A 27,552-nucleotide genomic window follows, 5' to 3' on the forward strand; every position below is an offset into this window, starting at 1 on the left:
CAGCATGAAGAGCAGCAGGAATGAAATGTAACCCAATCAACTGTATTCTTTTCACATTTTCTTCTTTATTTTACCACCAATACTAAGAGAGACAGACCATTATCTAAGAATAGCACTTCTGCTTGAAAATTAACATAGGTTGTATGAAAACATCTTACCGTAATCAAACGTTCTGTGCCTCCTCAGTCACTTCCCACTAAGGCCACCTATTCGTAGACCTAGCAGGTGCCAGGTTTCGGGGAGGAAGTGAGAAGAAGAGGAAGCGACGCACCCAACTCGGGCAGAAGCTTCTCCCAAGAGCCTCGGATGTGTTCCACACAGGCTGGCCCTGCAGGTGTCTGCTGCCGTCCAGGAAAGGACAGCCACATGGTGACAGGCAGGTAAGCAGCCTGTGGGAGGCCCAGTGGCCCTCTCAGGAGGCAGGGGGTCCATCCCTCCTCCTGTGCCGAAGCGGCTTTCGGCGAGCAGCTCCTGCTCCATCTGGCGGGTCATCTTGGTGTTCGTCCAGCCACCTGCCAGGGGAGGGGAAGGGAAGTGACACAGAGAGGGCACGTGGCTCAGAGTGGAAATAAAACACACCAAGGGTTTAAAGAGTCCTTCAGAGAGAAGCTGAGAAATTTTTAAAAGCATGGGAGATTTCAAGCCACATCAAATGAACTTTAGGAGGGCAACTGCCATGGACTTTTGTCGTGTACCCAAGCTGAAAGTTACACTGACTCATCCTTTTTTGGGGCAGTTTTCATCCTCTGGTAACATTACAAATATTCTAGTACATCTCAAAATCGGTAAACTTTCTCATTTGGAGTTTCCATAAGGGAAGCCTTTATTTCTCCCCATCATCTGATCAGTAGGTCTATACAGTGGCTAACCCCTCAGACTCTAGAGCAGGACTCTTCGAGAGAAAATATGAGTCACATGTGGGAGAAAAAAAATCCACTGATGATGGAAATCGTAATCATTTCAACATTTATCAATACCACAAATGACTGAGCTGACTCCCGGGCCCTGGATATTTGTGTCTCCCCTAAATGTTTATGCTGTAGAAGTTGGGAGGTTGGACTTCTGGGTGGGATCAGTGTCTACGGGGGGCTCCAGAGCCCCTCCTCACCCTCCAAGGGAGGACACAGCAACAAGTTGGCAGCTGGCGGCTTGAAAGAAGCCTTCAGCGGGACCCAGCCTGGCTGGCACCCTGATCCCAGACATGCAGTCTCTGCAGCCAAGAGAAATAAACGTCCATCGTTTCTAAGCCACCGGACTGCCGGGTGCTGTTACAGCAGCCCGAATGGACTTCCACAACCACAGTCTTACTGACTCCTTGTCTCTGGCAGCTGGCACATGCCTTTTACACCTCCTCACACCTTGATTTGGGACAGGGGCAGTTCAGGAGCTCAACAGACACGAGCTTTTAATCCCCGATGGGACAGTGCAGTTCGAGAGTCAGACCCCCCCGGCCCTGAACCCTGTTCGTGTTTAGGTAAGAAATCTGACCTCTGGGTGTCTCAGCTTCCTCACCTGTGGAACAGAAGTGTCACGGAGCCCCTCTGAGGCCGCGGGTGAGGCTGGGATGAGTTGCTTGGTAGAGTTCTCGCTTCACCGGGGGCTTCTCCAGGGTCAGGGAGCGGTAAGTGCCAGACCCTGTGCACACAGAGGGCAGGGCTGCAAACCTAAGAGGGCCCCACGGCAGAAGAGAACCCCCTCTATTTTCATCTGACCCTGCAGTAAAGTCCTAAATAATTTCTTTTTCAGATACTTTTTCTTTTCTCATTAGTAGAAGGAGGCATGAGTTTAAATGGCTACGTTATTCTGGGGAAACTAGGAAAACCTGCTTCTAAACTCTCCAAAGTCTCAGTAGAATTTTCCAACAAATCAAGTTTGTAGTGAATGCAGTGATTTTTGCAGGGGCCTGTCCTCAGAGGATCATTTACAAAATCTACTTACTGTATTGGACTGTACAGACCTAGAGTTTTAAAAGTAATTATTTGGAGAGTTCTAAATACTTGACATATAATCTAGAAATAAAATTTTTCACCTCTTTTACACATATGGCATTGTGTCCAAAGATTTCTTTAATCTAAAAGTGTTTCTACTGCAGTACCATTTATCATCATGGAGCTTCTAATCATTGCAAGATATCTGCAGGTAATTTATGTGTATTGTGTGAAATCCTCAAACAACTTTGCCAAATTAGGTGTCATTATTGCTATTTTATGTAAGAAGAAACGGAGCCTCCTAGCGCTACTCAGTGAGAGTTGTAATTCAAAGCCAGCCCTGAAAAACTTTAATCTTTGCTCTTTTCACACCCCATTAAGGAATGAAAAGATTTCTTGAATAAACTAAAAATATAAGGTCTCTTCCTAGAGCCTGAATGTTACAAAATGGCAATCACGACTGTGATGCACCTGCATGTCAAATGGATGTATAGTAAGAAAACAAACAGAAGATCGCGAAGGGTTACACATCTCCTTCAGAGAAGTAAGAATGCAACTCCTTATAAGTATCAGAAGAATGGGTATTTCCTAGAATCAGAACTATTGTAAGGTAAAACCCACTCAGTCCACTGAGGGGCTTCTCTGCGTGTCTGAAAAAGTGTACAACACTTCAGGAGTCAAAGATGCCCAGATGCCTGCTAAACTCAGAGCACACCCAGCTGCCCAGCTGTCCAGCTTTGTTAGGACCACATCCTTCCTCCCGTCTTTCATCATAAAATGGGAACTCCTTGAAGACAGTTTTTTTTTTTATCTCTATATATCCAGGATGTGGTATCCTGCCTGACACCTAGGTGTGCAAAGTTCCGCTTGAATAAATGATGGGGAATAAATGAATCAACACAATGCAACGCATGTGTTCTCTGGATTCAGCAACATGCAATCACAGAGACATCCACCTTGGCACCTGGGCTCTCACACACGTCTCTGTCATGGCCCTTAGGATGGGAGCATCTGCTCTCACCTGGGATTCCATAAAGTCCTTTCAGGTAGGGACCATATATTGCTGAATCCCTGAAACTCCTCAACTCTTCCACTTCCTGCTATGGTTTGTGGTCAATTACTATTTGTACAATGACTGAATCAACATACTCTGCAGACTAATGAAGAATGATGGGAAATTATATCATTTCCATTTTTAGGGCACTTTGTTTTAGGATATATTGATAGTCTACTTATAACAACCCTATAAAGTAGGTAGGTCTTACTTAATCATTCTTATCATAAAATTCTGAAGTTGAGGATTGGAGAATTGAAGTAATACACTTATGTATGGTCAATGAATTCCAGACCTACCCTTGCAACTTAATTCTCTTAACTTGTATCTGCACCATTATTTGGATAATGCCTTAGAGTTCACAGTTCCTACATATTCCTTTATTTGATTTTATGATTCAATGAACCAGGAGGAACAAGTATCATTCCCACTTTACATATGAGGAAATTGAACCTCAAAGAAGCTGAGAGCAGCACCCACGTCTGCAGAACTAGTGGGAAACAGCAAGTGTGTGAGATTCAAAGACCTGCTTTTGAAATCCTAATTCGGCTTCCTTTCATTGCAGCATGCCTATTCCAGAAGAGAAAAATACTAAGTGTTACAAATAAAAAGAGAATTACTAACATGATAAGGAGCAGCTTCCTAGGGAGTGCAAGCCTTCCACTCAGGTTTTAAAGGAGGGTGCAATGTGGCCAGACAGATGGAGGGGCAGGCTGGTGTCCAGCTGGAAGTCCTGGACAAAGGGCGCATCACCGCACGCAGTGAGGGACCGGTGACAGCACACCTGTTGCATGGGAACAATGCCTCCTGGTTGCCGTCTTCCTCTTCACATTTAAGAACAACACGCTCAAGAAACCAGCCATTTCCTGTGAAAACTGACAAAGGAGATCACGCTGACTCTCAGCATAAAATATACTAGTAGTTGTGATTTTTTTTTTATTCATAGAATCTCCAAATGTTCTTTTTTTAAGTACACTTGTCAGGCAATTTGGGAACAAAAATATGCCATCCAAATTATACCAGCAGAGAAAGCAAGCCTGGATGAGCCTCCTAATTACTCGGAGCAGTGGAAGCAGAAGAAAAGAGAAGGCTTTCTCTCAGGGACACAAATTCACCCTGAAATTCTAAAAAAAGGACTTAAAAGCCAAAAATAGAGAAAGAAGTAAATTCATAAAAATGCACTTCAGTGCATTATCTATAGAAGATTGATATGTTTAAATATGTAACATCACAATCATCATTCTTAATGGTGAACATTTCGAAGTTATCACTGGTTATTGCACCTGTCCATGCAATTAAATAAGGGGGAAAAAAGAAGGGAAAAAAGGAAGGAAGAAAGAAGAATGAAAAGTAATTTGTTGGAAAAGAAGAAACAGAATGGTCATTATTCATGTGTAACCTGACTTTCCAAATTAAACACCCCAAGAAGTTACAGAAAATAGTGGAATCAAGAGAGAAGAGGGAAATGATTAGCTATAATAAATTTATAAAAATCCCTGACATTTCTCTTGACCTGAAAATAATGGTGAGAAGCATAACCCAATGAAAGTTATAATATTCAACTTTCATAAAAATTTAAGAATGTAGGATAAATCTAAAAACAGACATAGAATGGAGCCCAATTGTGACTCGGTGGGTTAAGAACCTGATGTTGTCTCTGTGAAGATGCAGGTGCAGGTCTTTGCTTTGCTCAGTGGGTAGAGGATCCGGAGTTGCCATGAGCTGTGGAGTAGGTCACAGATGCAGCTCGAATCCAGTGCTGCTCTGGGTGCGGCATAGCCCTCAGCTGCAGCTCTGATGACCCCTGGCCTGGGAACTTCCATATGCCTCGGATGTGGCCATAAAAAGAAAAAAAACAAAAACAGGTGTAGTATAATTTATAGAAAAGTTACCTAAATGGAAGAAATGACAGGAAAGAAGACATAAACAGAAAAAGCAGGCCTACATTTGTGAACATGAAGAAATTACAGAGATGTCAGTTTTTCTCAAACTTGAACAAAATTAAATCAGATTCACCCTAGGGTTTTACAAGAGATTTGATGAGTGCAGTACAAGATGTACGTGGACGGGGAGGCAGGTTCGACCCCCCAGCCCAGCACAGTGGCCTAAGGATCCGGTGTTGCCACAGCTACCGCAGTTTAGGTTCTATGGCTCGGATCTGATCCCTGGCCCAGGAACATGGATCCATATGCCTCGGGGCAAACAAAAAAAAAAAAAGAAAAAAGAAAGAAAGAAAAGAAAATCTATACTAAATAAGACAACACAGAACTGGTTGGCAAAGATAAGTTGACTGATGGAACAGAAACAAAAGGACTGGGAATTGACCTGGACATTTAAGTAACTGCTTTGAGCAGTAGTGCAGAGCTATGAAAAGACCACACGCTGAGACCATCCAAGACATCAAAAACTCTCTTACTGTTAAATGTGTAAGGAAATGAAAGAAAATCAACAGTAATATTAGCACACCATAATTTAAAACATTAGAAACAGCGAATATTAAAAGGTGTATTTCTTTGTTAAAAAAATTATCAAGAGTAATTTGAATGGTGCTTGCCTCCCTTCTCGGCATATAACTCACTATAAAGAGCAGGCATCTTTTTATGCCTTAGTAAATTGTCAAACTCTTTTCTAAGGTTCCATCAGCTTCTAACATTTTATCCTCTGTGCTTTTAAGGCCATCAAATGTCTCCGAGAGCTCTTTTAATGTGAAGTTTTTAACAGACATCACTTCCTCCAGGATGCGTCACAATCACTTTCCCCCGTGTGCCTGGTCACAAGTTTCCATCACTGAATTCCACTGGCTATTATCTGAAGTCTCTCCAATGGTGACGGTGTCAATATTCCCAGAGTCAGAGACTTCCTCTATAACTCCACTTAGATTGGACTTGAACTTCACTTCCAGCATTATCCCTTTTTGTTTCTTTGCTGTGCTTTCATCTCTGAATTACTCACCTTTGTAAAGTGTCCCCTGGGTTTACCATCAGGAGATGAGGCATCAGTACAGCTACATGCTTTGCTGTCTGTGCATGAACCGTGGGACCGAGGCAGTGATGAGTTACCAATAGGCTCTGAGAGAAGTGCAGTGATTGGTCGGGGCTCCAGATGGGCGTCTGTTACCTAGGTAATGACTGGTGACCTGAAGAGCCAGCAGTGGAGTTCCTACTTTATGCATTTATCATGATCATACTGTGGGAACTGAAATTGGAACAATGTTGTTGGGGGATGTCTGTCATTTAACTAATCATTGTACCTGGAATTAGTGTAGACAGAAGCCATGCAAAGCAAAGACCACCTGAATGGGATGAAGGCTGGTAGACTCCACAGAACCCTCAGGAGAAGGAGGAGTCTGTGATAGGCAGTGGGTACCACTGAGTCCACACATGGAAAAGAGAGAAAGTGGATTCTACCCTCCTGTCGCCCACACACATCAACTACAGGTGGGGTGGACAGACCTCTAAGTCTTAGAGAGGCAGGACATGCATGAGTACGTGTGTGTATAAACACACATGCTTAGAGGAATGTCTCTTTATATATATCTACCCGTATCTGTCTGTCTGTCTATCTATCCATCCATCTATTTACCTGGAATATCTTAGGGGTAGAGAAAGAAGGCTTCCTTAATGTATGAAATGTGCTGGTCATCAGAAAAAAATACCATGTTGTTAAATGCAACCACATTAAAATTAAGGATTTCAGTTCAGCAAAATATACCCCAAATCAGACAAGGTACTGTGGGGGTAACTGCTGGTTGACCCCCTTCTTCAGTCACTGCCAGGCTCCAGCCCACATTTCCCAGGGGACTTTGCAGCTACAGAAAACCCGAAGGCTAACTTCTCAGTAAGGACGTGTGACCAGAGGAGAGGGTGGGCAGCTTCCACCCCACTGGCCTGAAAGGCATTGCTGCCTTGTGCTATGACCAGCTCTGACCAAGGTGATGGTGCAACAACAAGAGGAGAAACACCTGGGCTCCTGAGGGCTGGCGGGAAAGCTGTCATCACAACTGCTCACGTTGGGACTGTTACCGAGTGTGAGATAAACTAGGAAGCGCTGGGATGCAGGTTCGATCCCCGGCCTCCCACAGTGGATTACAGATTCAGCATTGCCATAGCTACAGCTTAGTGGCAACTGTGGCTTGAATCTTATTCCTGGCCCCAGAACTCCATATGCCATGGGCCGGAAAAAAAAAAAAAATGCTCGCTCTTTTTCTAAGAAATCAGGGAAATGCAAAGTAAGACCATAAATAGAAACCATCTTAGACCCAATTAATAAAGGCAAAAATTAGGTGTATAAATGTACTAGGTGTTTGCGAGAATATGACATAACATAAATTCTTTTTTTTTTTTGTTTGTTTGTCTTTTTGGTATTTCTTTGGGCTGCTCCCACGGCATATGGAGGTTCCCAGGCTAGGGGTCGAATTGGAGCTGTAGCCACCGGCCTACGCCACAGCCACAGCAACGCAGGATCTGAGGCACGTCTGCAACCTACACCACAGCTCATGGCTACGCCAGATCCTTAACCCACTGAGCAAGGCCAGGGATCAAACCCACAACCTCATGGTTCCTAGTCGGATTCATTAACCACTGCGCCATGACGGGAACTCCTAATATAAATTCTTATACACTCTAGGTAACAGTAAAACAGTATAATCTCTTTTGAAAAAGCTGCAAATGATCATATTCTTTGATCCTGCAGCTGGCTTCCGTGGACTTACCCTAGAGCAGGTTTCTGGCCTCAGCACCACTGACATTCAGGGGCCTGACAATTCCTTATTGGGGGCGTCCTGTGCATTGTAGGATGTTGAGCAGCTTCCTAGGCCTCTACCCACTAGACACTAGTAGCTCCCCCTCCCCAGGGCGACAGCCCCCAAACAACCTCCAGACAATGTCCCAGTGTCCCCAGGAGTGGCCAAGTCACCCCCCTTTTGGAAACCACCTCTCTAGGCATCTCTCAGAGCCACACACACACAAGAACATTCATTTCAGCGTGTGTGTGACTGTTGAACTGGAGCCAACACAATTATCCACATATAAGAGATGAATGAATTACATGTAATAATGCAATAGAATGTTACAGAGTCATGAAAGTGAATTATAACACCACAGAAGAAGTGGATAAATCTTAGAAACGCAATCTTGAGTGGAAAAAAAATCAAGTTGCAACAGACTTCATATAACATGCCACAATTTTTACAAAGCACAAAAACTATCAAAAGTATATTTAAAGATACCTACATATTTAGTAAAGACTTTTTTAAAACAAGGGAAAAAAATCAAAAAATGATATATATAAAAAAAAGGACGATGGCTGCCTTGAGGGAGAGGAAAGAACAGGCGGTCACGGGCACGGCAACATCTGGGCTCAGATTGGGGGGTGGGGTCATCAGAACTGATTTCATACAAAGTTTGAAAAGGAAAAGAAAGAAAAACACAGCCTAGATACTGCATCATGGTAATTTTTTTTTCTTTTAGTGAAGAGTGTGAAGAGTGTAGGAAGGAGGGTTTAGTCAAAGAATTTAAAAATCCAGTTAGAGTGACGGCTTTCAGAAATGTCCCTTGCCTGAGTGTCACCAGCCCCATCCCTCAGTCAGGGAACCCCTGAGTGTCCCGCCAAACCCAGCCCCCCACCCCACCTCCCCCCCATCACTGTTCATCTTCTCCGGGGGATCTTCATGTTCTTGGGTCAGGAGAGGTCCCCTTGCCACTCTAAGGATCACTCTTAGACCAGGTGTCATGCTTCATACATGTCCGCCCCACCCGGCCCAGCTGTGAGGCACAGACCACCTGCCTTGCTCCCATCTAAACATCCAGCCTGTGACAGACAGCCTGTGCAAAGCAGGCTCGCAACAAAGAACTCCTACGTCAGAAAGCAGAGGTTTTAAACACATGGTCTGAGACCACAGGAATCAGGATCCCCTAAGATACTAACTAAGAAAAAAAAGGATTTTTTTTTTGCTTTTTTTTAGGGCTGCACCTGCAGCATATGGAAGTTCCCAGGCTAGAGGTCCAGTTGGAGCTACAGCTGCCAGCCTACACCACAGCTACAACAACGCCAGATCCGAGCCGCATCTGCAACCTACACCACAGCTCACAGATCCTTATCCTACATCACAGCAACCCTGGATCATCCTTAACCCACTGAGCGAGGCCAGGGATCGAACCCACATCCTCATAGATACTGGTCAGATTAACCACTGATCCACGAAGGGAACTCCCAAAAAAGGCATTTTTCTGATGATTCAACCTCTACTGAATCAGAATCTTCAGGGTGAGCCCAAGAGGCTATTGTGTTTAAAATACTCAGATGATTCCTAAATATTCTGAAGATTTACAAAGTTTGCTGTAAACATGTCTCTTTACTGAATTTTTTTTCTTTTTTCTTTCTTTTCTTTTTTTTTTTTTTTTGGCCACATTGTGGCATGTGGAAGTTCCTGGGCCAGGGATCCAACCCACAAAGCAGTTGCGACCTTTGCCACAGCTGCAAGAATGCAGGATCCTTAACCCTTCATGTCACAGGGGAACTTGCTAAAGTTTTCTATTCTATTTGAGGTTAGATACCCACAGATACAATCATACTCAAGATAAAAGAATAATGTTAGTAGCTTCTCTGTTTACAATGAGAAGTTAAAAAAGGGTCTGGAGAGTTTAATTGAAGTCTTTCCCACACCTGAGCAGATTTGAGTAATCGATGTTTCATTGAAAAAAATCAATAATCAGAAGTTTGTTGCTTCCTCCACCTAAAGCTTTTTCTACATGAGTTATTTTAGCTCCTTAAACATTTAAAAATTACAATGTCCCTTTAATTTTCCCTTGGTCATTTTTATTCTTTTATCAACCAACCACAGTAATAACAGCTTACTCTTCAGAAACCTGCCCTTTGGTGTGATCCCCTCGCCTGCCTTTCGTCGAGAAGGGGCCCCCACTCCCACAGCACCTGTGCCTCCGCTTCCACGGTGGCCCTGAAATCTCCAGGTTCGATCTCCCAATGCTGTTGCTTCCCTCATCGCCATAGGAGTCTCACAATAACTTAAAACTAGAGCCTGGTTAAGCCAGAGATTTCTCCTCACTGCTCTGTTCTGATCCATCTGCAGCCTCATCTGTAATCGGCTGCTCTGCACATCTGGCACTGTTTTGGGGGAGACTCAGGATAAAAGCAGGAAATCTCGGTGCAAAAGCCCCCATCCTTCGTGAAGATGATGCGGAGGCCGCAGCCCTCAGCAGGGACCGGGCATCACGGCAGCACAGGGCGTTTTCCCTCCTCTACTCAGCGTCTTATTCTGCGTCTTTCTCGTAGTCTCCTCCCTGTGATCCCCAGCTCCTTTTATCTGTCTCTTTTCTGCCTGTACACTCGCTCTACCCCCTTCTTCTTCCTTTCTCTTTGGTTTGGCCCCAAATGCACACACTTCTTTCTCTCAAAAGCCACTTTAAGCTCGCTTCATGCCTTTTAAAGAGATTTACTTAAAATCATGTCACTAATTTAAATACATTCATTAAATTGTCATTAATTACGCTTCTATTCTAGTAAGCACTAAACTAGGCACTGAGAGAATAAAGATTACTGATGTGTAATACCAGACTTCAAAAACCTCCAAATCTAGCAGTAAGGGAAAAAGGCATGTAGAAATGGTTTAGATTATATGATAGATGTTAAAACACCTAGCTGCATTTGAGCAGTAGAGAACGCAGGTTCCAGAGTCAAACTTAGGTTTGAATTCAGCAGTTCTAAGGGAGACAAAGAAGACATTAATGAAAGAGAATTGACAAGACCTAGTTAACAGCTGTGGAAGGGACAGAAGCAGAGAGAGAGACAGAATCACAGATGATTCCCAAGGTGCTAGTTTGCTGAAGAATGTGCCGGGGGTGCCAGGGGGACCCAGGAGAAACACCTGCCCAGAAACCGGAGAGGTGTGATTTTTTTGGGGGGGACACACCCTCAACTTGTGAAGGTTCCTGGATGGAGGGTGGAACCCACACCACAGCAGCTGCAGTGACCACACCGGATCCTTAACCCACTGTGGCACAGGACTGCTCCACTGATGCGATTTTGAATACTGCCTATTAGGTCTAGAGATTTTACACACACACACACACACACACACACACACACACACACCACAGTAAAGCTTCTGTATTCCTAGGACATTTCCTTCCCAATAACGCAGAAGTGAGTTTTAAAAATCATACAGTACATCTAACCTGACGAAACTTCATCTAAGTATAATTTCTTAAAAGAGAATTATTTTCTCATCTCAATTTTACATGGGCTGTACATTCATCTTTTCTTTCACCTGCCTTTTCTACTTAAAAAAAATTCTTATCAAAGTATAATTGATTTTACAATGGGTGCACTTTTAATGAATTTGAAAAACAAATTTCTTACTAAGCAAATCTTACCTGGACCTGTCCCATCATGACTAATCCAAATTTTCTCCAATTCTCCAAGAGCCACTGCCTCAATGGAAAAAACATCAACCTGTACAATAAAAAATAAACTCAGTTACCATTAGGATGCTTCCTTTCTCTAGGAAAAATAGCACTGCTATTAGTATTATACTAGTGCATTACTCTATTGCTATATATTTCTACTATATTATTACTATCACTGTAAAAATTACCATGTCTTATGCCTTGTGGGACATGCACAAACAGGTAATGTGTAATTCTTGTCCTCCTCAATTATATGGCTTAGTAAAAAAGATTTTAAAATTTTCATCACGACATTTATTTTGTCTACTATTACTACTAATGGTAGTAAAAGTTCCTAATATGTGCAAACCCTCCTAAGGGTTTTAATACATTAACTCACTTAATTCTTACGATAATTCATGAGGTAAGCACTACGTGTTTTCTTGCTTTACAGTTGAAGAGAATGAGACATACGGACTTAAATGAGTCACCCAAGGACAACACCTAGTGAGCGACTGAGCCAGGACTCAGACCCCAGCATCTGCCTCCAGAATGTGCGAGTTCCACCATGGGTGTTTGCCTCCCAGTAGCTTTAATTCTGAATACACTATGTATTGAAATATGTGTATGTATATATATATTTTATATATAATATATATATACACACACATAATTTGTGAACAGACTATTTGTTAACTAGATATAAAGTATACACATTCTAAGTGCACAACCCACTCAGTGCACACACATCCATGCCAGCAATAAAACCTTAGCAGCACCCAAGTCCCCCACCCCCCCATGGCCCATCCCAGTCTTTGTCTCCTCAGTGGATCCACTGCCCTGACGTTTATACTTTCAGACACCTTTGCCAAGTCTGGGACCACAAGCAGAAGCATGTACAGTGTGTCCTCTCTCTGCCTGGCTTGTTTCGCTCCACCTTCATGAAACTCATCCATACTGTTTGGTGGAACCGAATTTGCTTCATTGTCATTGCTGATATTCTTCCAAATTATGTATCTGTAATATTTGTGGACAGTAGTTGTTTCTAGGTTTGGGGCATTACAAATAACTCTGCTCAGAACACTCTCACACGTGTCTTTTTTTGCATACCTGTGTACATTTCTGTTGGAGAACTGGCTTATAGAGCTTTGGTAGACGACCTCAGTTTTCCAAAATGCTGGTGTCCTGGGCTCAGCGTGTAAGAGGCCACGGGGCTCCAGAGGCTCATCAATACCTCATATTGTTGGTGTTCCTGTCGTGGCGCAGTGGTTAACGAATCCGACTAGGAATCACGAGGTTGTGGGTTCGATCCCTGGCCTTGCTCCGTGGGTTAAGGATCCGGCTTTGCCGTGAGCTGTGGTGTAGATCGCAGATGCGGCTCAGATCCTGTGTTGCTCTGGCTCTGGTGTAGGCTGGCAGCTACAGCTCCAATTAGACCCCAGCCTGGGAACCTCCGTATGCCACGGGAGCAGCCCAAAAAATGGCAAAAACAAAGAAACAAACAAAAAAATCTCATATTGTCATTCCTTTCCAGTTCATGCCATCTAACAGTGCACAGACACTTCGTTGTGGTTTTCATTGTATTTTCATGGTTACTAATAAAGTTGGATACATTTTCATGTTTATTGGTTATTTGGATAATCTCTTTTACAAAGGACATATGCAAGTATCATGTTTATGTTTTAATGGGGTGCCCTTCCTTTTTCTGGTTAATTTGTGGGCATTCTATAGAAGCAAGTCCTTAGCTTGTATTTATTTTACAATATCTTCTCACCCTTGGTGACTTGCCTTTTTACTCTTTTAATGGTGTCTTGAGGAACACAAGTCTTTAGAATTAAAGTCGTATAATTTACCTTTTTTCTTTGTTCTGAGTGTTTTCCCTGTTTTGTCTTTAAATTCTTCATCTATATTTATATATACCCTTGTTCACAGCAGCATTATTTACAGTGGCCAAAAGGTAGCAGCCACTGAAATCACTTTAATCCATTGATGGATGAACAGATTAAACAAAATGTGTGTCTATATACAAGGGAATACCATTCAGCCTTATTAAAAAGGATATTCTGACACTTGCTACAACACAGAGGAATCTTGAAGACCTGTGCTGCCTGGAAGAAGCCAGTTACAAAAAGACAGATACTGAATGATTCCGCATAGAAGAAGTGCCGGGGAGCCGGATTCAGAGAAAGGAGAAGGGGCAGCCGTGTCTAATGGGTTCCAAGTGTCAGTTTTGCAAGAGGAAGGAGTTCTGGAGATGGTGGTGACTGGTTCAACAGTGTGACTGTACTTAATGCCACTGCCTGTGCATCTGAAAATGGTTAAAATGGCAATTTCAGGGAATTCCCATTGTGGCTCAGCAGGTTAAGAATCTGACTAGTATCCATGAGGATGCAGGTTCAATTCTTGGCCTCACTCAGTGGGTTGAGGATCCAAGCATTGACAAGCTGCAGTGTAGGTCTCGGATGCAGCTGGGATCTGGCATTACTGTGGCTGTGACATAGGTCGGCAGCCACAGCTCTGATTTGACCCCTTGCCTGGGAACCTCCATGTGCTGCGGGTGTGGCCCTAAAGAAAAAGAAAAAATGATAATAAACTGGTAAATTTCACATTATGTATATTTTAGCACAACTTTTAAAAATTTTAAATCCACATCTACTCCCAAGGTCATGAAGATTTTCTCTTATGTTATCCTATAGATATTTTATTATTTAGAAGCACCCATGTGGCACAGAGGGTTCAGGATTCAGGATGCTGCAGCTGTGACATCACCTAGGAACCGCCACATGCCATGGGTGCAGCCAAGAAAAAACCCAAGAAACAACCTTTCACATTTGGACCTAAATTTTTATGGGATCTATTTTTAGGTTTAGTGTAAAATAGGGCTCATGATTTTTTTTCCTTTAATGATACACAACTGACTCTCAGAATTTGTTTATTTATTTATTTATTTATTTATTTATTTATTTATTTATTTGCTTTTTAGGGCCGCCCCTGCGGCATATGGAAGTTCTCAGGCTAGGGGTCTAATCGGAGTTGCAGCTGTCTACCTACACCACAGCCACCGCCACAGGGGATCCGAGCCATGTCTGAGACCTACACCATAGCTCATGGCAACGATTGATCCTTAACCCACTGAATGAGGCCAGGGATTGAACCTACATCCCCATGGATCCTAGTCGGGTTTGTTAACCACCAAGCCATGACAGGAACTCCAGAATTTATTGAAAGACTACCCTTTCCTTGACGCTGCTTGTAAGGCTGTGTAGATGTTTTTCTGGGTTTTTCCTGTGCCTCTGCTCTAGCTGTCTTGTACCAATTAATCCTGTTTTGATTGCTTTAACTTTCAAATAAATCTTAATATCTATCAGTGCGAGGCCTCTAACTGTTTTTCTCAAGATTAATAATCTTCAAGATTATTTGGGGTGTATTTGACTCTTTGCATTTTCCACATAAATTTTACAATAAGATTGCCAATTTCCATTAAAAAATGCTTCTGGAACTTTGATTGCTATTGCACTGAAACTGCAGATCAATTAGACACGTGAGGCCTTTATAGGATTGATTCTTCCAATCCTGGAACAAAGTACATCTCTAATAATTTGTGTCTTTTTATATTTTTCCAATAATCTTCTGTAATTTTTCAGGTAGAGGCCTGGCCACGGTCCCAAAGTTCCTGCGTGAAACGGGCTCCTGGATGGAGCGAGCCTGCTGGCGGGGGTGGAGGTAACTGTGTGGCCTGGGACCTGCGCTCCCTCCCCTGAGGCTGCTGAAGCCACAGGGCCGTCAGCGCCCTGAGGTTCCGACCACAGGAACGTGCACGTACATGGGCTCTTCTCTCCCCTCCTCCTCTCTGGCTGCTTTCTGCGGTCCCTTGCCCTACTGATGACCTGCCAGACCTGCTCAGGCTCTGCTTGGAGAGAACCACACGAAGGTCCCACTTTAGGAGGGGTTACTGAGGGAGTCTCTCCACTGCTGGGGCTGCATCCTGGCCCCCCAGCCTCCAAAATCTCTGCACAGCATCTCAGGCTCCCCGATGCATTTTCTGACCCAAGCTTCCGCTTGTGAAGGACAGGACGGAAAGCGCTGCTGAATGTCACCAGGTCCTCCTCGGAACTGTCTTCCTCCCCAGGCTTGTGGACCCTCAAGTCCTAACTGCCTTGGCAGCTCTCCAGTGTCTTCAAAACTCAAAAAAGACATTTACCAAACGTTTCTGGTTGTCAGCAGGATGGTCATTTTGGTCCAAGCTAGACTGCCCTAGCTGGAAGTGGAATCTTGGTTGGTATTTTGTTTTTTTGGGTTTTTTTTTATGTGGTCGGGGGGGGGGGGGGAGTTATTTCTTGGTTTTTTTTTTTTTTTTTGGTATTTTCCAGGGCCGCACCCTCGGCACATGGAGGTTCCCAGGCTAGGGGTCTAATCGGAACTGTAGCTGCCGGCCTATGCCAGAGCCACAGCCACGCCAGATCCAAGCTGCATCTGCAACCTACACCACAGCTCACAACAATGCCGGATCCTTAACCCACAGAGCGAGGCCAGGGATCGAACCCAAAACCTCATTGTTCCTAGTCAGATTCGTTAACCACTGCACCACGACGGGAACTCCTATTTCTTGTTTTTAATAGAAGGAGAAACTGGGGCTTATTATGGTGGCAGTGTTCCTGGCCAAGTCCCACCTCGACTCACCTCCAGAACAACGAGGGCACACCGAAACGTGACCACGCCCACCATCCTTCCTAACTGGTATCCAGAGACCATCCCAGTAATTGTGTTTGTGCGTCTTTTCCGTTAGAGAAGTTAGAGGAATAATCGTGGGCATGAGTTCACAAGAATCTTTTTATTACCTGTCCATGCCAAAACTTGACTTTGTTATTTTTGGATTGAGGTTGATAAATACGTTAGACTTGGTCCGGCCCCTGGCCACCTGCCAGTACACACTTGGATCTCAGAAACCACCACCAAAACGTCAGAGATCTGGTATCGCCTTTCTCATGTTTAGTTTCTCTTTGAATGGGGTCAGACCGCCTGGAATGGAATCAGAATGTTTATTCCAGCGGCCATGCGTTTCTCCGTGGCACGTGGCCCCGTTTTCTTCAGTGTCCCCCTTTTCGAACTTGGCTATTTCATGTTTACCTCATTCACACAGACTCTTGGCTATTCCCAGAACTACTGTTTCAAAATAGTTATTGTTAGCAATTACACACTTTCATTAACCACTACACTTTCACAGTTATTAGGAGAAACTTGTATTAAAAAAATTCAAAAAAAATTTAAAAACCCCTCTTCTCTCTCTTAATTAGATGAAAGTGGCAATTTTTCCCCCTGAAGTTTGGCTGTTCTAATCACAGCTGGTCACTCATGCTGCTACTTCAAGGAGATTTACTACTCCAATAATGGAGATTTTTAATGGCCCTCCTGAGAAGAGGGGAATATAAAGATCCTAGAGAGATGCAAATTTAAATATGATTTTTTAAAACAGAGTTCAGTGAGTACCAGCAAATTACAATCCACTATATTTGACCTTGGAAGGGGGGTGATTTCTGAGACACTGGGGGAAGTCACTAATTAGGAGAGAGAGCGCTCTTGTTGATACTACTAATATGAATAATAACTTGGATACTGTGAGCACTTTTTATCCCAAGATCCTAGCACTCTTTATAAATCATCCTGTGTGCCACTGAACAGTTGCATTTATAGAAATTCACATTAACATTTTCCAAAGAACTCAGACATGAAAATCCAACAAGTAAGAAAACAAGGTAAGTGAGAAACATTGCCTGTTTCCATCAGGCCTGACCTTTAAGAAGACAAATGTGGTGTACCGGGAAATGGTGCGAGCAGAGAAGATAAATCCATTCCTCTGCGCAGTCTTACGTGTTCTAAGATGCCCCAGAATGAAACCCAGCTGAGCTTAAGCAGAAAATTAGAACACTTATGAATTTAGGACAACCGAAGAAATCTGATAAACTACCTGTTACAACGATCTAGTTTTATAACATGTGTAACTGCATGAATGAAGGCAGAACTTGCGGTAGAATTCTTCATGGACACAATTATGTGGACAAGAACAACTGGAAGTCTGTATAGGAAAATAATATATTGGAGCTCCTATTGTGGCTCAGTGATGATGAACCTGACTAGTAGTATCCATGAGGACACCGGTCCGATCCCTGGCTTTGCTCCATAGGTTAAGGATCTGGCATTGCCATGAGCTGTGGTGTAGGTCACAGACGTGGCTTGGATCCCACATAGCTGTGGCTGTGGTGTAGGCTGGCAGCTGCAGCTCCGATTCGACCCCTAGCCTGGGAACCTCCATATGCCACCAGTGTGCAACCCTAAAAAGACCAAAAAAAAAAAAAAGAATATTAAAGCCTTTTAAAAGTACACATTTTTTTTTTCTGTTTTATAGCTGCACCTGTGGCATATGGAAATTCCCAGGCTAAAGGTCAAATCGGAGCTGCAGCTGCCAGACTACACCATGGCCACAGCAATGCAGGATCTGAGCTGCATCTGTGACCTACACCGCAGGTTGTGGCTACACTGGATTCTCAACCCACTGAGCGAGGCCAGGGATCGAACCCATATCCTCACAGAGACTATGTCAGGTTCTCAACCCACTGAGCCACAACGGAAACTCATTTAGAACGGAGACTATATTTCAGAGCAGGAACAACGCTCCGATGTCCCTCAGGGGTCGTCATGCCATGCACACATTGTGGGCCTTGTGCCCCTGCACCTGCCTCAGATACTTCTCGACACTGTTTTGAGAAGCTGTTATAAATTAAGGGTAATACACACGCATCAAAAAACCAAAACAAAACAAAGAAAAAGAAATAAATGTACCAGAAATTTAGAACAAAGTGATGATTATCATAGATGAGCATTCAATTTTATTTTCAAACTACATCCAGAAGAGTCACATAATTTAAATTGGAAGGTAAAGGGAAAAAAATATGATCCCATTAGGAGCAACAGACATTTTGCTGGAATCTGTAACAGTTACTCTACTTTAATAGTATTAGATAATATAATTCACTAAGCATTGGCTATACAGTTCTCCAACAAAAGCATGTAGATTCTTTTTTTAAATTCTAAATACATCCCAAGAGATTCTAAAACGCCTTACTGTTTCATGATCCTTAAAGCAACATAAAACTCTTCTTTCTGTAATGATGCGAAGTAAAATTTAAAGTCGCCGCATTGTTTGGACACACCTTAAAATACCGTGTCCTAAAACAGCAAGTGAAGATCCCAGTGAAACCTTTGCTGGGTGTCTGTCCTTGGACAGGAAAGTCAGGGCTCGGTGTCGTTGGTTTAAAGACAGGGCCATGTGTTCTAGCTCAAAGACCCTCATTCTGCTGCAGAAAAAGTAGAGGCTGACAAATTATTCTTAAGAGAGAGACACCCATACACGAGACGTGAACTCCTAAGGGATCCCACTGTGATGTGATGTGTAAGGGCAAACTGGGGGTTGGAAGACAACTTACAACAAGCTCAAATACTTGAAAAATACAAGGATGGGCATCTAGATGTCAGTACTGTAGACAGAGTGGAAGAGACCATTCTGCCTGAACATAGGCAAAGGCAGGTATTACTAATCAGTCATTCTGACCACCAATTACCATTCTTGAAGCACTGGGTTCTAAGTGGTTACTAATGTATCTATCACCCCCTTAGCTAAAAGGATTCGCAGGCGTCAGCTTGCTGAGTTAGGTTATCCGTATACACTGGACCCTTCTGCCAAAAATTTTAAAATGGTCTTTTTACCACAGTGGATGTTGAATTTTTCTTTCTGACAATTAGTCAGTAGCTTCAGCTGCTCTGAAATCTTCCTCATCTGCCATCAGCACAGAGGAAAATGCTTGTCTTCTCTTTGCCACAACTGTCATCCAGTTCATTATTACCTACTTTCTCCATCTGGGGACATTTTTTCACTTGTGTTCTTAGTGTCATCATCGGCAACACGCTCATCCTCATATTCGCCTATATTTACCCTCATTTCAAGGCATTTCCCATCTCTCAAGGATTACATAGCACCTACCTCATTGCAAAGCTCAGCATTCTTTGGGCTTATAAACGTGTGGCTAAGAAGATTTAACACATCTCATTAGGGACACAAACATCTTTCAAATTTCCCCTGCAGGTTTGTTTTTTCCAAACATCATTTCAGGCCAGAGTCTGTGCCACGTGTTTGTTAATGATGATTCACCAGCATCACCTCCAAGCATTAACGTCTCCATACCTACCATTCTTAGGATTTCCTTTCAAAGAATCTAGAACTCTTCTTTTGCTGCTTACTGCATGCACAGAGTTAAAAGTCCAAGCATCCATATACATATGGATTTACATTATATACAGTCTGCTCTTCATGGGGATGTGTAATTCCTTAGTCACAAGGCTATGTTGAAATGTCTCACGGCTGAGGAGGAGACTGAAGTACGAAACTTCCTTTTCATTGGAGGTTTACGAGTGAAAACCAAAGGCACAGTGGACTCTGGGTTTCCTTCAGCAGGAGTCAGGAGGGAAGAGGCGGTGCCCAAAAAGGAGGCAGAGTGAGACGCCTCCGTGATGGCCAGACAGAGCAGAGGTGCTGCTCACACAGGGTCCTGGCCACACCTGAGGGTGAATTCCAGGAACGGAGGTGTCCACACGGAGTCAGAAAGGGAGCAGAAGGAGAAGAATCCTAAACTGATCAGCTTTCGAGCAGGGGAAACTCAGCTTTATATTGGCATTTACTGAGTTTATTTTGAGTTTAAATGATTAAGATTTCCATCATCAGTGGAAATAAGGGTTTGATACAATGGAATATTGCTCAGCCACTAAAAAAAAGAAGTAATGCCATTTGAGGTAACATGGATACCATACTAAGTGAAGTCAGACAGAGAAAGACAAACATCATATGATGTCACCTATAGTGGAATTTAAAAAATGGATACGAATGAACTTCTCTGCAGAACAGAAACAGACTCACAGACTTTGAAAACAAACGTATGGTTACCAAAGTGGACACGTGGGGGAAGGGTTGGGATTGGCATCTGCACACAGATGTGTACGAGTGACCAGCCAACAGGGACCTGCTGTAGAGCACAGAGAACTCTACCCAGTTTTCTGTGATAATCGATGTGGGAAAAGAATCTGAAAGAGAATGGATGTGTGTGTATATGTGTGGCTGAGTCACTTTGTTGTACAGCAGAAATTACCGCAATGTTATAAATAACTACACGCCAATAAATCTTTAAAAATGCAAAAAAAACCCCAACATTTACATGTAGCAAAATTCCCTCTTTTAAGGTTTACGGTTTGATGAGTTTTGGCAAATGTTTAGAAGTCCTGTAACTATCACCATAATCAAGACAAGACGATATTTCCATCACCCAAAGAAGTTGCCTCATGAGGTGTGCGATTTTAATCAGTTATAAAGAACAAAAAAAGTTATTATTTTGGCACTCCTCAAGTTAGGATTGTGAAGATTCGAATCTATCACATGATGATAACATCATTGCAGATAGAGAAATAACTGTATGACATCTAGAAACGTCTCATACATGATACCTGCCTTATTTTTTATATCAAGGAATTGAGTCCAATTAATATATCAAGGAATTGAGTCCAATTAACTTGTTATAAAATACATCTGGTGATGTTCTGTGATTTTAACTCAATTCCATTTGAAGGATCTCCTCTAATATCCTATCATGCCAAGGAGTTTTTCATTCCCTCAGTGGCCCATTTCTTGGTGGCCCAAAGTGTCAGATTCATGGCATTAAAGGCAGCCTCTTCACAAATACAGCTGGAATGGGGTGTTTTAAATATTTAGACACTAGGAATTAACTGTGGAAATGCATCATGTCCTTCACCATCAGGCTTTCATGTGTCTCTATGTTCAGGATCATTAAGGGCCACTGTATGTTTTTGGAGTGAAGGACCCCCCTAACCCATCCAAGATGTCATGATGTAACACAAGAAGCATGTTCAATTCGATAAAGTCACCCCCAGAAGCAAACGTGGACAGGAGCCGGCGGCTGCCTTACCCCACAGTCAACCGTGCCCAGGACCAGAAAGGCATAAAAATTAGTTGAACCAGGAAATATTCCTCCTAGATTTATCCAGCAATTGTGAGCGAAATGCTCTAAGGTGAAGCAATCTTCTCAATTTGGTCTGATTTTGAATAAACAATGAAAGAATGCTTGTGAACTCTGTTACTAAAATCATCTGAAATGACTGATGATCCATCATACAGAGGATGTGGTCACAGACTGTCTACTGCCCAGGACCCTGCCCGCCTCACTGACTGTCCTCCTGCAGAAATGAGCTACCTGCCTCCAGGGCACCTTGGACTCCCTCCCCTAAACCACGTGTGTCCTGAGGGCAGGGCTCAGGTCTTTTAGGTTTGTGGCCCTAGCTCCCAGCACATGTAAATGCTGAATACTACTGAATGAATGAACGCCTAGTAATCCATCTATCCATCCATACATCCACCTGTCCATCCATCCGTCCATCCATCCATCAAATGTTGTGTCTTGCTCTTTGCTGCTGTCCATGGCTCTGCTCAAGTATGAATCATCTAGAATGTGCTATGGCTGCTCTTCACGCAGGTCTGTGCCTTAAACCATGCCTACCTTCCTCAGCTTCTCTCACTCCCAACTTTGCTCTTATTCCCTAGTTTATTTCAGGGTCCACCTGGCTTCCAGCCCTCTGATGTGTCTCCTAATCTTAGGCCTACATGTGCCAGCAGGAGTGGACAATAGGATGTGGCTTCCCAGACTCGACCATCTCCAAGGAGCACCATCCACCAGAGAGAGAAGAAGAAGGGAAAGCAGGCAGAGACCAGTGTCATCAACCCCTCAAGCCCGACGTGCTATGGCTCCTCCCAGGGAAGCTCACTAGAAAGGCCTCCCCATCTGTATGCAGTAAGCTCAGGGGTGTAACCAATTCCCTCTGGGTATGGACCTCCAAGAGTTCTCAATCTGCTGCAAAAAAAACAAAAACAAAAACAAAACAAACAAACAAACACCAAAAAACCTTCACTTATCAAATAAACAGAGTCAAATAAAAATACCATTCTTCCTGCTGTGTCCTTAATGTTACAGACGTCCATTCTCCACCCAGGGTCCATTGTTCAAATTTCCATTGGGAAATGGCCTATGGCACTTACCCCAGAGAAACGTGCAAACACACACACACACACACACACACACACACACACACCCTGTGGTGGGGGCAGACACACTGATACTCCATGGGACCTTCTATCTTAAGCAGGGCTCTACATGAAAGACTCTCCACCCAGGCTCTTCTATATAGTTAGCCTCCCAGTTTAGAGATGGAGGACCAGATCTAGCATCGAACATTTATTCACCCCCAGATGAGGCCCCAAACCTCACCTCCCACTACCATCCAGCCCTCCTAAAGGAAGCCTGGAGCCAGAGTGTGAAGAGGCCACTGTGAGCTGGGCTGGCCTTCTTATCAGCTCTGGGCATCCCATCCAGCCTTTAACTAAAGATCCTCCAGGAACCAATCCAGGGCCATGAGCAGCTCCCGGTGTCTGTCCCCACGAATGGCAGGCAGTGAGGACCTAGCAGAAGGTGTGGAAGCCACGTGCACGAACAAGCCCCACTGCCTGGGGCTCCCAAGAAGCCAGCTCCAGACCCACCAGCAAATCTACGTCAGCCTCCAAAGAGAGATGATTTAGATACTAAGTCTCAAAAATTCTTTTCTTTCGAAAACATTCCAGCGATCTTTTGAAAAGAAGCAAAGCCACAAAATTAACTGGTTCAGAGTGTAAGTGCCAACTGCAAAGGAAAGCACTCTTTTTGTGCTACGAGATTAAAAATATATATAAACCTCCAGTGTGTCCCTAGGACTCTATCCAGCCTGGCAAGTATTAATAGCTTAATTAAAAACAAACAAAAAAATCCACCACATCTCCCTTTGTTCTTCCCTGCCCTGACTTCGGAATGTTTTGACAGATGCACAATCTCAAACTATTGAAGGTCAACCCCTCCTTACCCCTCCTTTCAAACCTAAATCAGAGAAGCCTCAATTCAGTGGTTTGGATCTGCTGTGGCTTCCGTGTTGTCACAGGAGAGTAAATGCAGCAAAATGACTTTCCAAAGGGGAGAATCAGAGCCAGCTCCATGCTCAGTGCCTCAACAAGGGGGTGTCATTACCTTTTCATTTTCTTTTTTTAATAACTTTATGCTAAATAAGCAAGTATTCAGCATGGGTTTGGGACAGCTGAATGGATTTGTCGGAACCAGAGAGAAATGAGACGACTGAATGAGATTAGCACTCCGTATCACATATCACGTTGTATTATTTTGTAGAAGAAAGCATCTGAAGGAATGGTTGTTGTGTTTCAGCTAAGAGATTACTGCTTTAAGTGGGAAATGCTAATGGATAAAATTTCATTAGCTAGTTTAGGGAAAGGATGAACAGAAAGAAGCAGGGAAAGCCTGCTGAGCCGTTATTGCTGCTAAGTTAAATGAACCCCAAATCAATAGTTCATTTAAAGCACAATGGAGTTTCTTTTGTACCTTGGAATCTTTTTTAACCCACACAACTGCCTTCCACATTGTTCTGCATGTAACACATTGTGCAAATATGTCAACTCAGAGGCAACTGGAAGAAACACAAAATAGTTGCCCAATAGAGTTTAAATAAAGTTCTTTTTTTTTTTTTTGTCTTTTTGCTATTTCTTTGGGCCACTCCCGCAGCATATGGAAGTTCCCAGGCTAGGAGTCAAATCACAGCTGCAGCCGCTGGCCTACACCAGAGCCACAGCAACGCAGGATCCGAGCCGTGTCTGCAACCTACACCACAGCTCACGGCAACGCTGCTCAGGGATCGAACCCACAACCTCATGGTTCCTAGTCGGATTCGTTAACCACTGCACCACGACGGGAACTCCAAATAAAGTTCATTTTAAAATAAGGCAGTCTTTGGGAGTTCCCATCATGGTTCAGCAGAAATGAATCTGACTAGCATCCATGAGGACACAGGTTCGATCCCTGGCCCTGCTCAGTGGGTTAAGGATCCAGCATTTCTGTGAGCTGTGTTGTAGGTCGCAGACGTGGCTCACATCTGGCGTTGCTGTGGCTGTGGCGTAGGCCGGCAGTTGCAATTCAACCCCTAGCCTGGGAACTTCCATATGCCGTGGGTGCAGCCCTAAAAAGTAAATAAAATGAAATAAAATAAGGCTGTATTTTAAGATGCTATGAATTGAAAAATAATGAATAAATCAGACCAATTAGATTTCTTCTTTCTTATTGGCACCATGTATTTCAAAATTCTTCTATACATCTTTTTAAAAAAGCAGAATGGATCCTTGACAGTTGTTAGCAACTGGGTAAAGGGTTTAGATAGGTCCTAGGGTGATGAGGGGTGAAAACCAGGATGCTAAATTTCTTAGGACCCTTCTATCTTTTCCACTTTTGTCTTCCTGACATCACTGGACATGACTGCCACCCTCACAAGACCCTAGGACAACTAAAACCATTAGGATTGGGAGCTGTGGGTACTGAATGAGGTTTTATATGAAAAGGCAGTTTTTGCAAGCTGTCAAAATATATACAAATACAAATAATTAACATTATAAAACACTTCTCCATTCATTCATCTGGTCTTAGCCTAAATCTATCTCATCATATCTGCATTAAACAAGTATGTCTGTGGCCCATGGCCCCTCGTCATTCCAACAGGTAGAGGGCCCCTGCTGGGAGGAGTGGCTCCTCCCCAGGAAGTGGAAGGGGGAGCAGATGTAGGTGTAGAGGAGACAGGCTGAGTGCAGGATGGTAGGCACGTGAGGGGTTCCAGGCGCCAGTGAGCTTCAGAGCCAAGCCTTCCTGGGGGAAGTGGAAGGGAATGATGGGAGGGAAGGAGAGGGTCATTAGACTGAAGATGATAACAAGAGCCCAGGACCCAGAGCCAGGTCAGCACGGTGCTCTCTAGTCCTGGCACAGTAGGTGCCTAATACCTGTAGATACACATATGTGTTTACCTCTGCATGGGAAGCGGTTGGGTGAATCAACCATGAATGCACATTAAAGACAGTGAGACGGGGGGAGTTCCCATCCTGGCTCAGTGTTTAATGAATCCGACTAGGAACCATGAGGTTGTGGGTTCAATCCCTGGCCTTACTCAGTGGGTTAGGGATATGGCATTGCTGTGAACTATGGTGTAGGCTGCAGACGTGGCTCGGATCCTGCGTTGCTTTGGCTCTAGCGTAGGCTGGCAGCCACAGCTCCGATTAGACCCCTAGCCTGGGAACCTCCATATGCCGAAGGAGCGGCCCTAGAAATGGCAAAAAGACAAAAAAAAAAAAAAAAAAAAAAACAGTGAGACTGGAGTTCTGGTTGTGGCTCAGCAGTAAGGAAAGGAATTAGTATCCATGAAGATGTGGGTTTGATCCCTGGCCTCGCTCAGTGGGTTGAGGATCCGGCCGTGCCATGAATTGTGGTGTAGGTCTTAGACACAGCTTGGATCCTGCGTTGCTGTGACTGTGGTGTAGGCTGGCAGCTGTAGATCCAAATGGACCCTCAGCCTGGGAACCTCTATATACCGCACGCGGCACGAAAAAAGACCCCCCCCCCCAAAAAAAAGACAATGAGATGATGAGCTGCCTGACAGAATCAGGGCTCCAGGCAGGACAAAGGACAGAGCTGAGGGTGTGAGGGCAGAGGCTGTTATCTCTCTGGGCAGAGGGAACCAGAAGTCAGGACAAGGACCAAGTGAGCCAGGGATAAATACAGAAGCAAAAAGGTTGGAGGAAACATCCAAGAACAGGCATCATGTAACGGAGGTCAGGGCTGGGGAGAGATTTAACGTGGTGATGGTAATAGCTGGGGCTTATTGCCTGAGTACGATGTGCCAGGAACTAAGTAGCATGAGTACATTATCCTAAAGACTAAGTGCATGAGCTCATGTACTCAAAACAGTCCTATGACACAGGCACTATTTTTATCCCCGTTTTAGAGATGAGGCGATGCCGGCCAGGGGAGGCTAAGAAGCTGGCCTGGGGTGACACAGCTAAACACATCCCGAGCCAGACGCACCCAGTGTGCGTGCTTCCAGAGCCTCCAGAAATCTCTGCCTCTGCACATGTGGGGTCCACTGTGTTAGGTACAGCAGAGGGGTGTTGGACATGGAGGAAATGCACACACACACACACACACAGAGGCATTTATTTGGAACAAAGAAGCCACTGGTATCCACTGGGAGTACATTTTTGTTACAGTGGTGGAGGCAATAATGAGGTGGTTTTCAGAGACAAATGAAACGGGTAGAGAGAAAATTAAAACAACGTGTAAGTCTAGTTTCAGGCAAAAACAAGAACAAAACCTCAGTTACTGATCCAGGTGCTCCTAAGTTCCTGGTGGCTGGCTGCTGTTAGCATAGTCTAGCCAAGAAGCAAGTCACATCCAAATGGCCAGCAAAAGAGTCTATAGAAAGATGGGCTGATGACACACACACCTCCTTCTATGGACATTGTCCCCCCGCTCTGGGCAGCCAGATGAGGGTCAGGCCCAAGGCCCTAATGCTCTAAATCAGACAGAAGCCTCTGGGCTGACTCTGCCAGCGCTGGGTTCCTGCAGTCCAGGAGCTAACCTTGCTTATTACTGCTTTCAGTGCTTAAAAAATCAAAAGCAGAATGCTATTTCTTGACCAATGAAAATTACATGAAATTCAGTGCCCACAAATTAAGCTTTACTGAAGCACAGCCATTCCCTTAATTTCTGTATTCACTATGGCAGCTAACAGGCAAAGGTGAGCGGTTTTGAGGGACTGCATGGCCCCCAAAGCAGAGTATTTAGGGTTTGGTCCTTTACAGAAACAGGTTGCTGACCTCTCTTCTAACTCATCTCAACCATTTAAACTTTTCATATATATCGCAAAGGAAATGAGCTTTCCTACCTGGCCAAGGCGCTCTGTTCGTTCTCCATCGTTTTCATTCTCAGCCATCCAGGGATCAACAGCGAAACACAACAGCTCCTGGGTGTTGATCTTCTCAAGTCGCATTTCTTCCAGATTCCACCTAGGATCCTTTCCACTGTTGTCACGTCCAACACGTATCTTATAAATTTTACCATCTTTAAGGTTAATCTGCAGCACAAAAGAAAAAAGGTAAATAACACCTCCACATCTCCAATTTGATTTTTCAAACTGCAAATTCATA

At 43.8% G+C, this 27,552-nt stretch overlaps 1 protein-coding gene across 1 annotated transcript; it reads right to left on the reverse strand.

Annotated features, from left to right (window-relative positions):
• Window positions 1-949: 949 nt before the first annotated feature.
• LOC125129321 (lipoxygenase homology domain-containing protein 1-like) lies at window positions 950-27,552 on the reverse strand. Its single transcript, XM_047783914.1, has 4 exons — window positions 27,291-27,552; window positions 11,373-11,451; window positions 3,607-3,857; window positions 950-1,635 (listed from the first exon to the last, which is right to left on the reverse strand). The coding sequence occupies exons 1-3, from the start codon at window positions 27,549-27,551 to the stop codon at window positions 3,625-3,627; spliced, it is 573 nt and encodes a 190-aa protein (XP_047639870.1). The 5' UTR covers window position 27,552; the 3' UTR covers window positions 950-1,635; window positions 3,607-3,624.

This window comes from Phacochoerus africanus, chromosome 6 (genome assembly GCF_016906955.1).
Source record: "Phacochoerus africanus isolate WHEZ1 chromosome 6, ROS_Pafr_v1, whole genome shotgun sequence".
NCBI classification, from domain to species: Eukaryota; Metazoa; Chordata; class Mammalia; order Artiodactyla; family Suidae; genus Phacochoerus; species Phacochoerus africanus.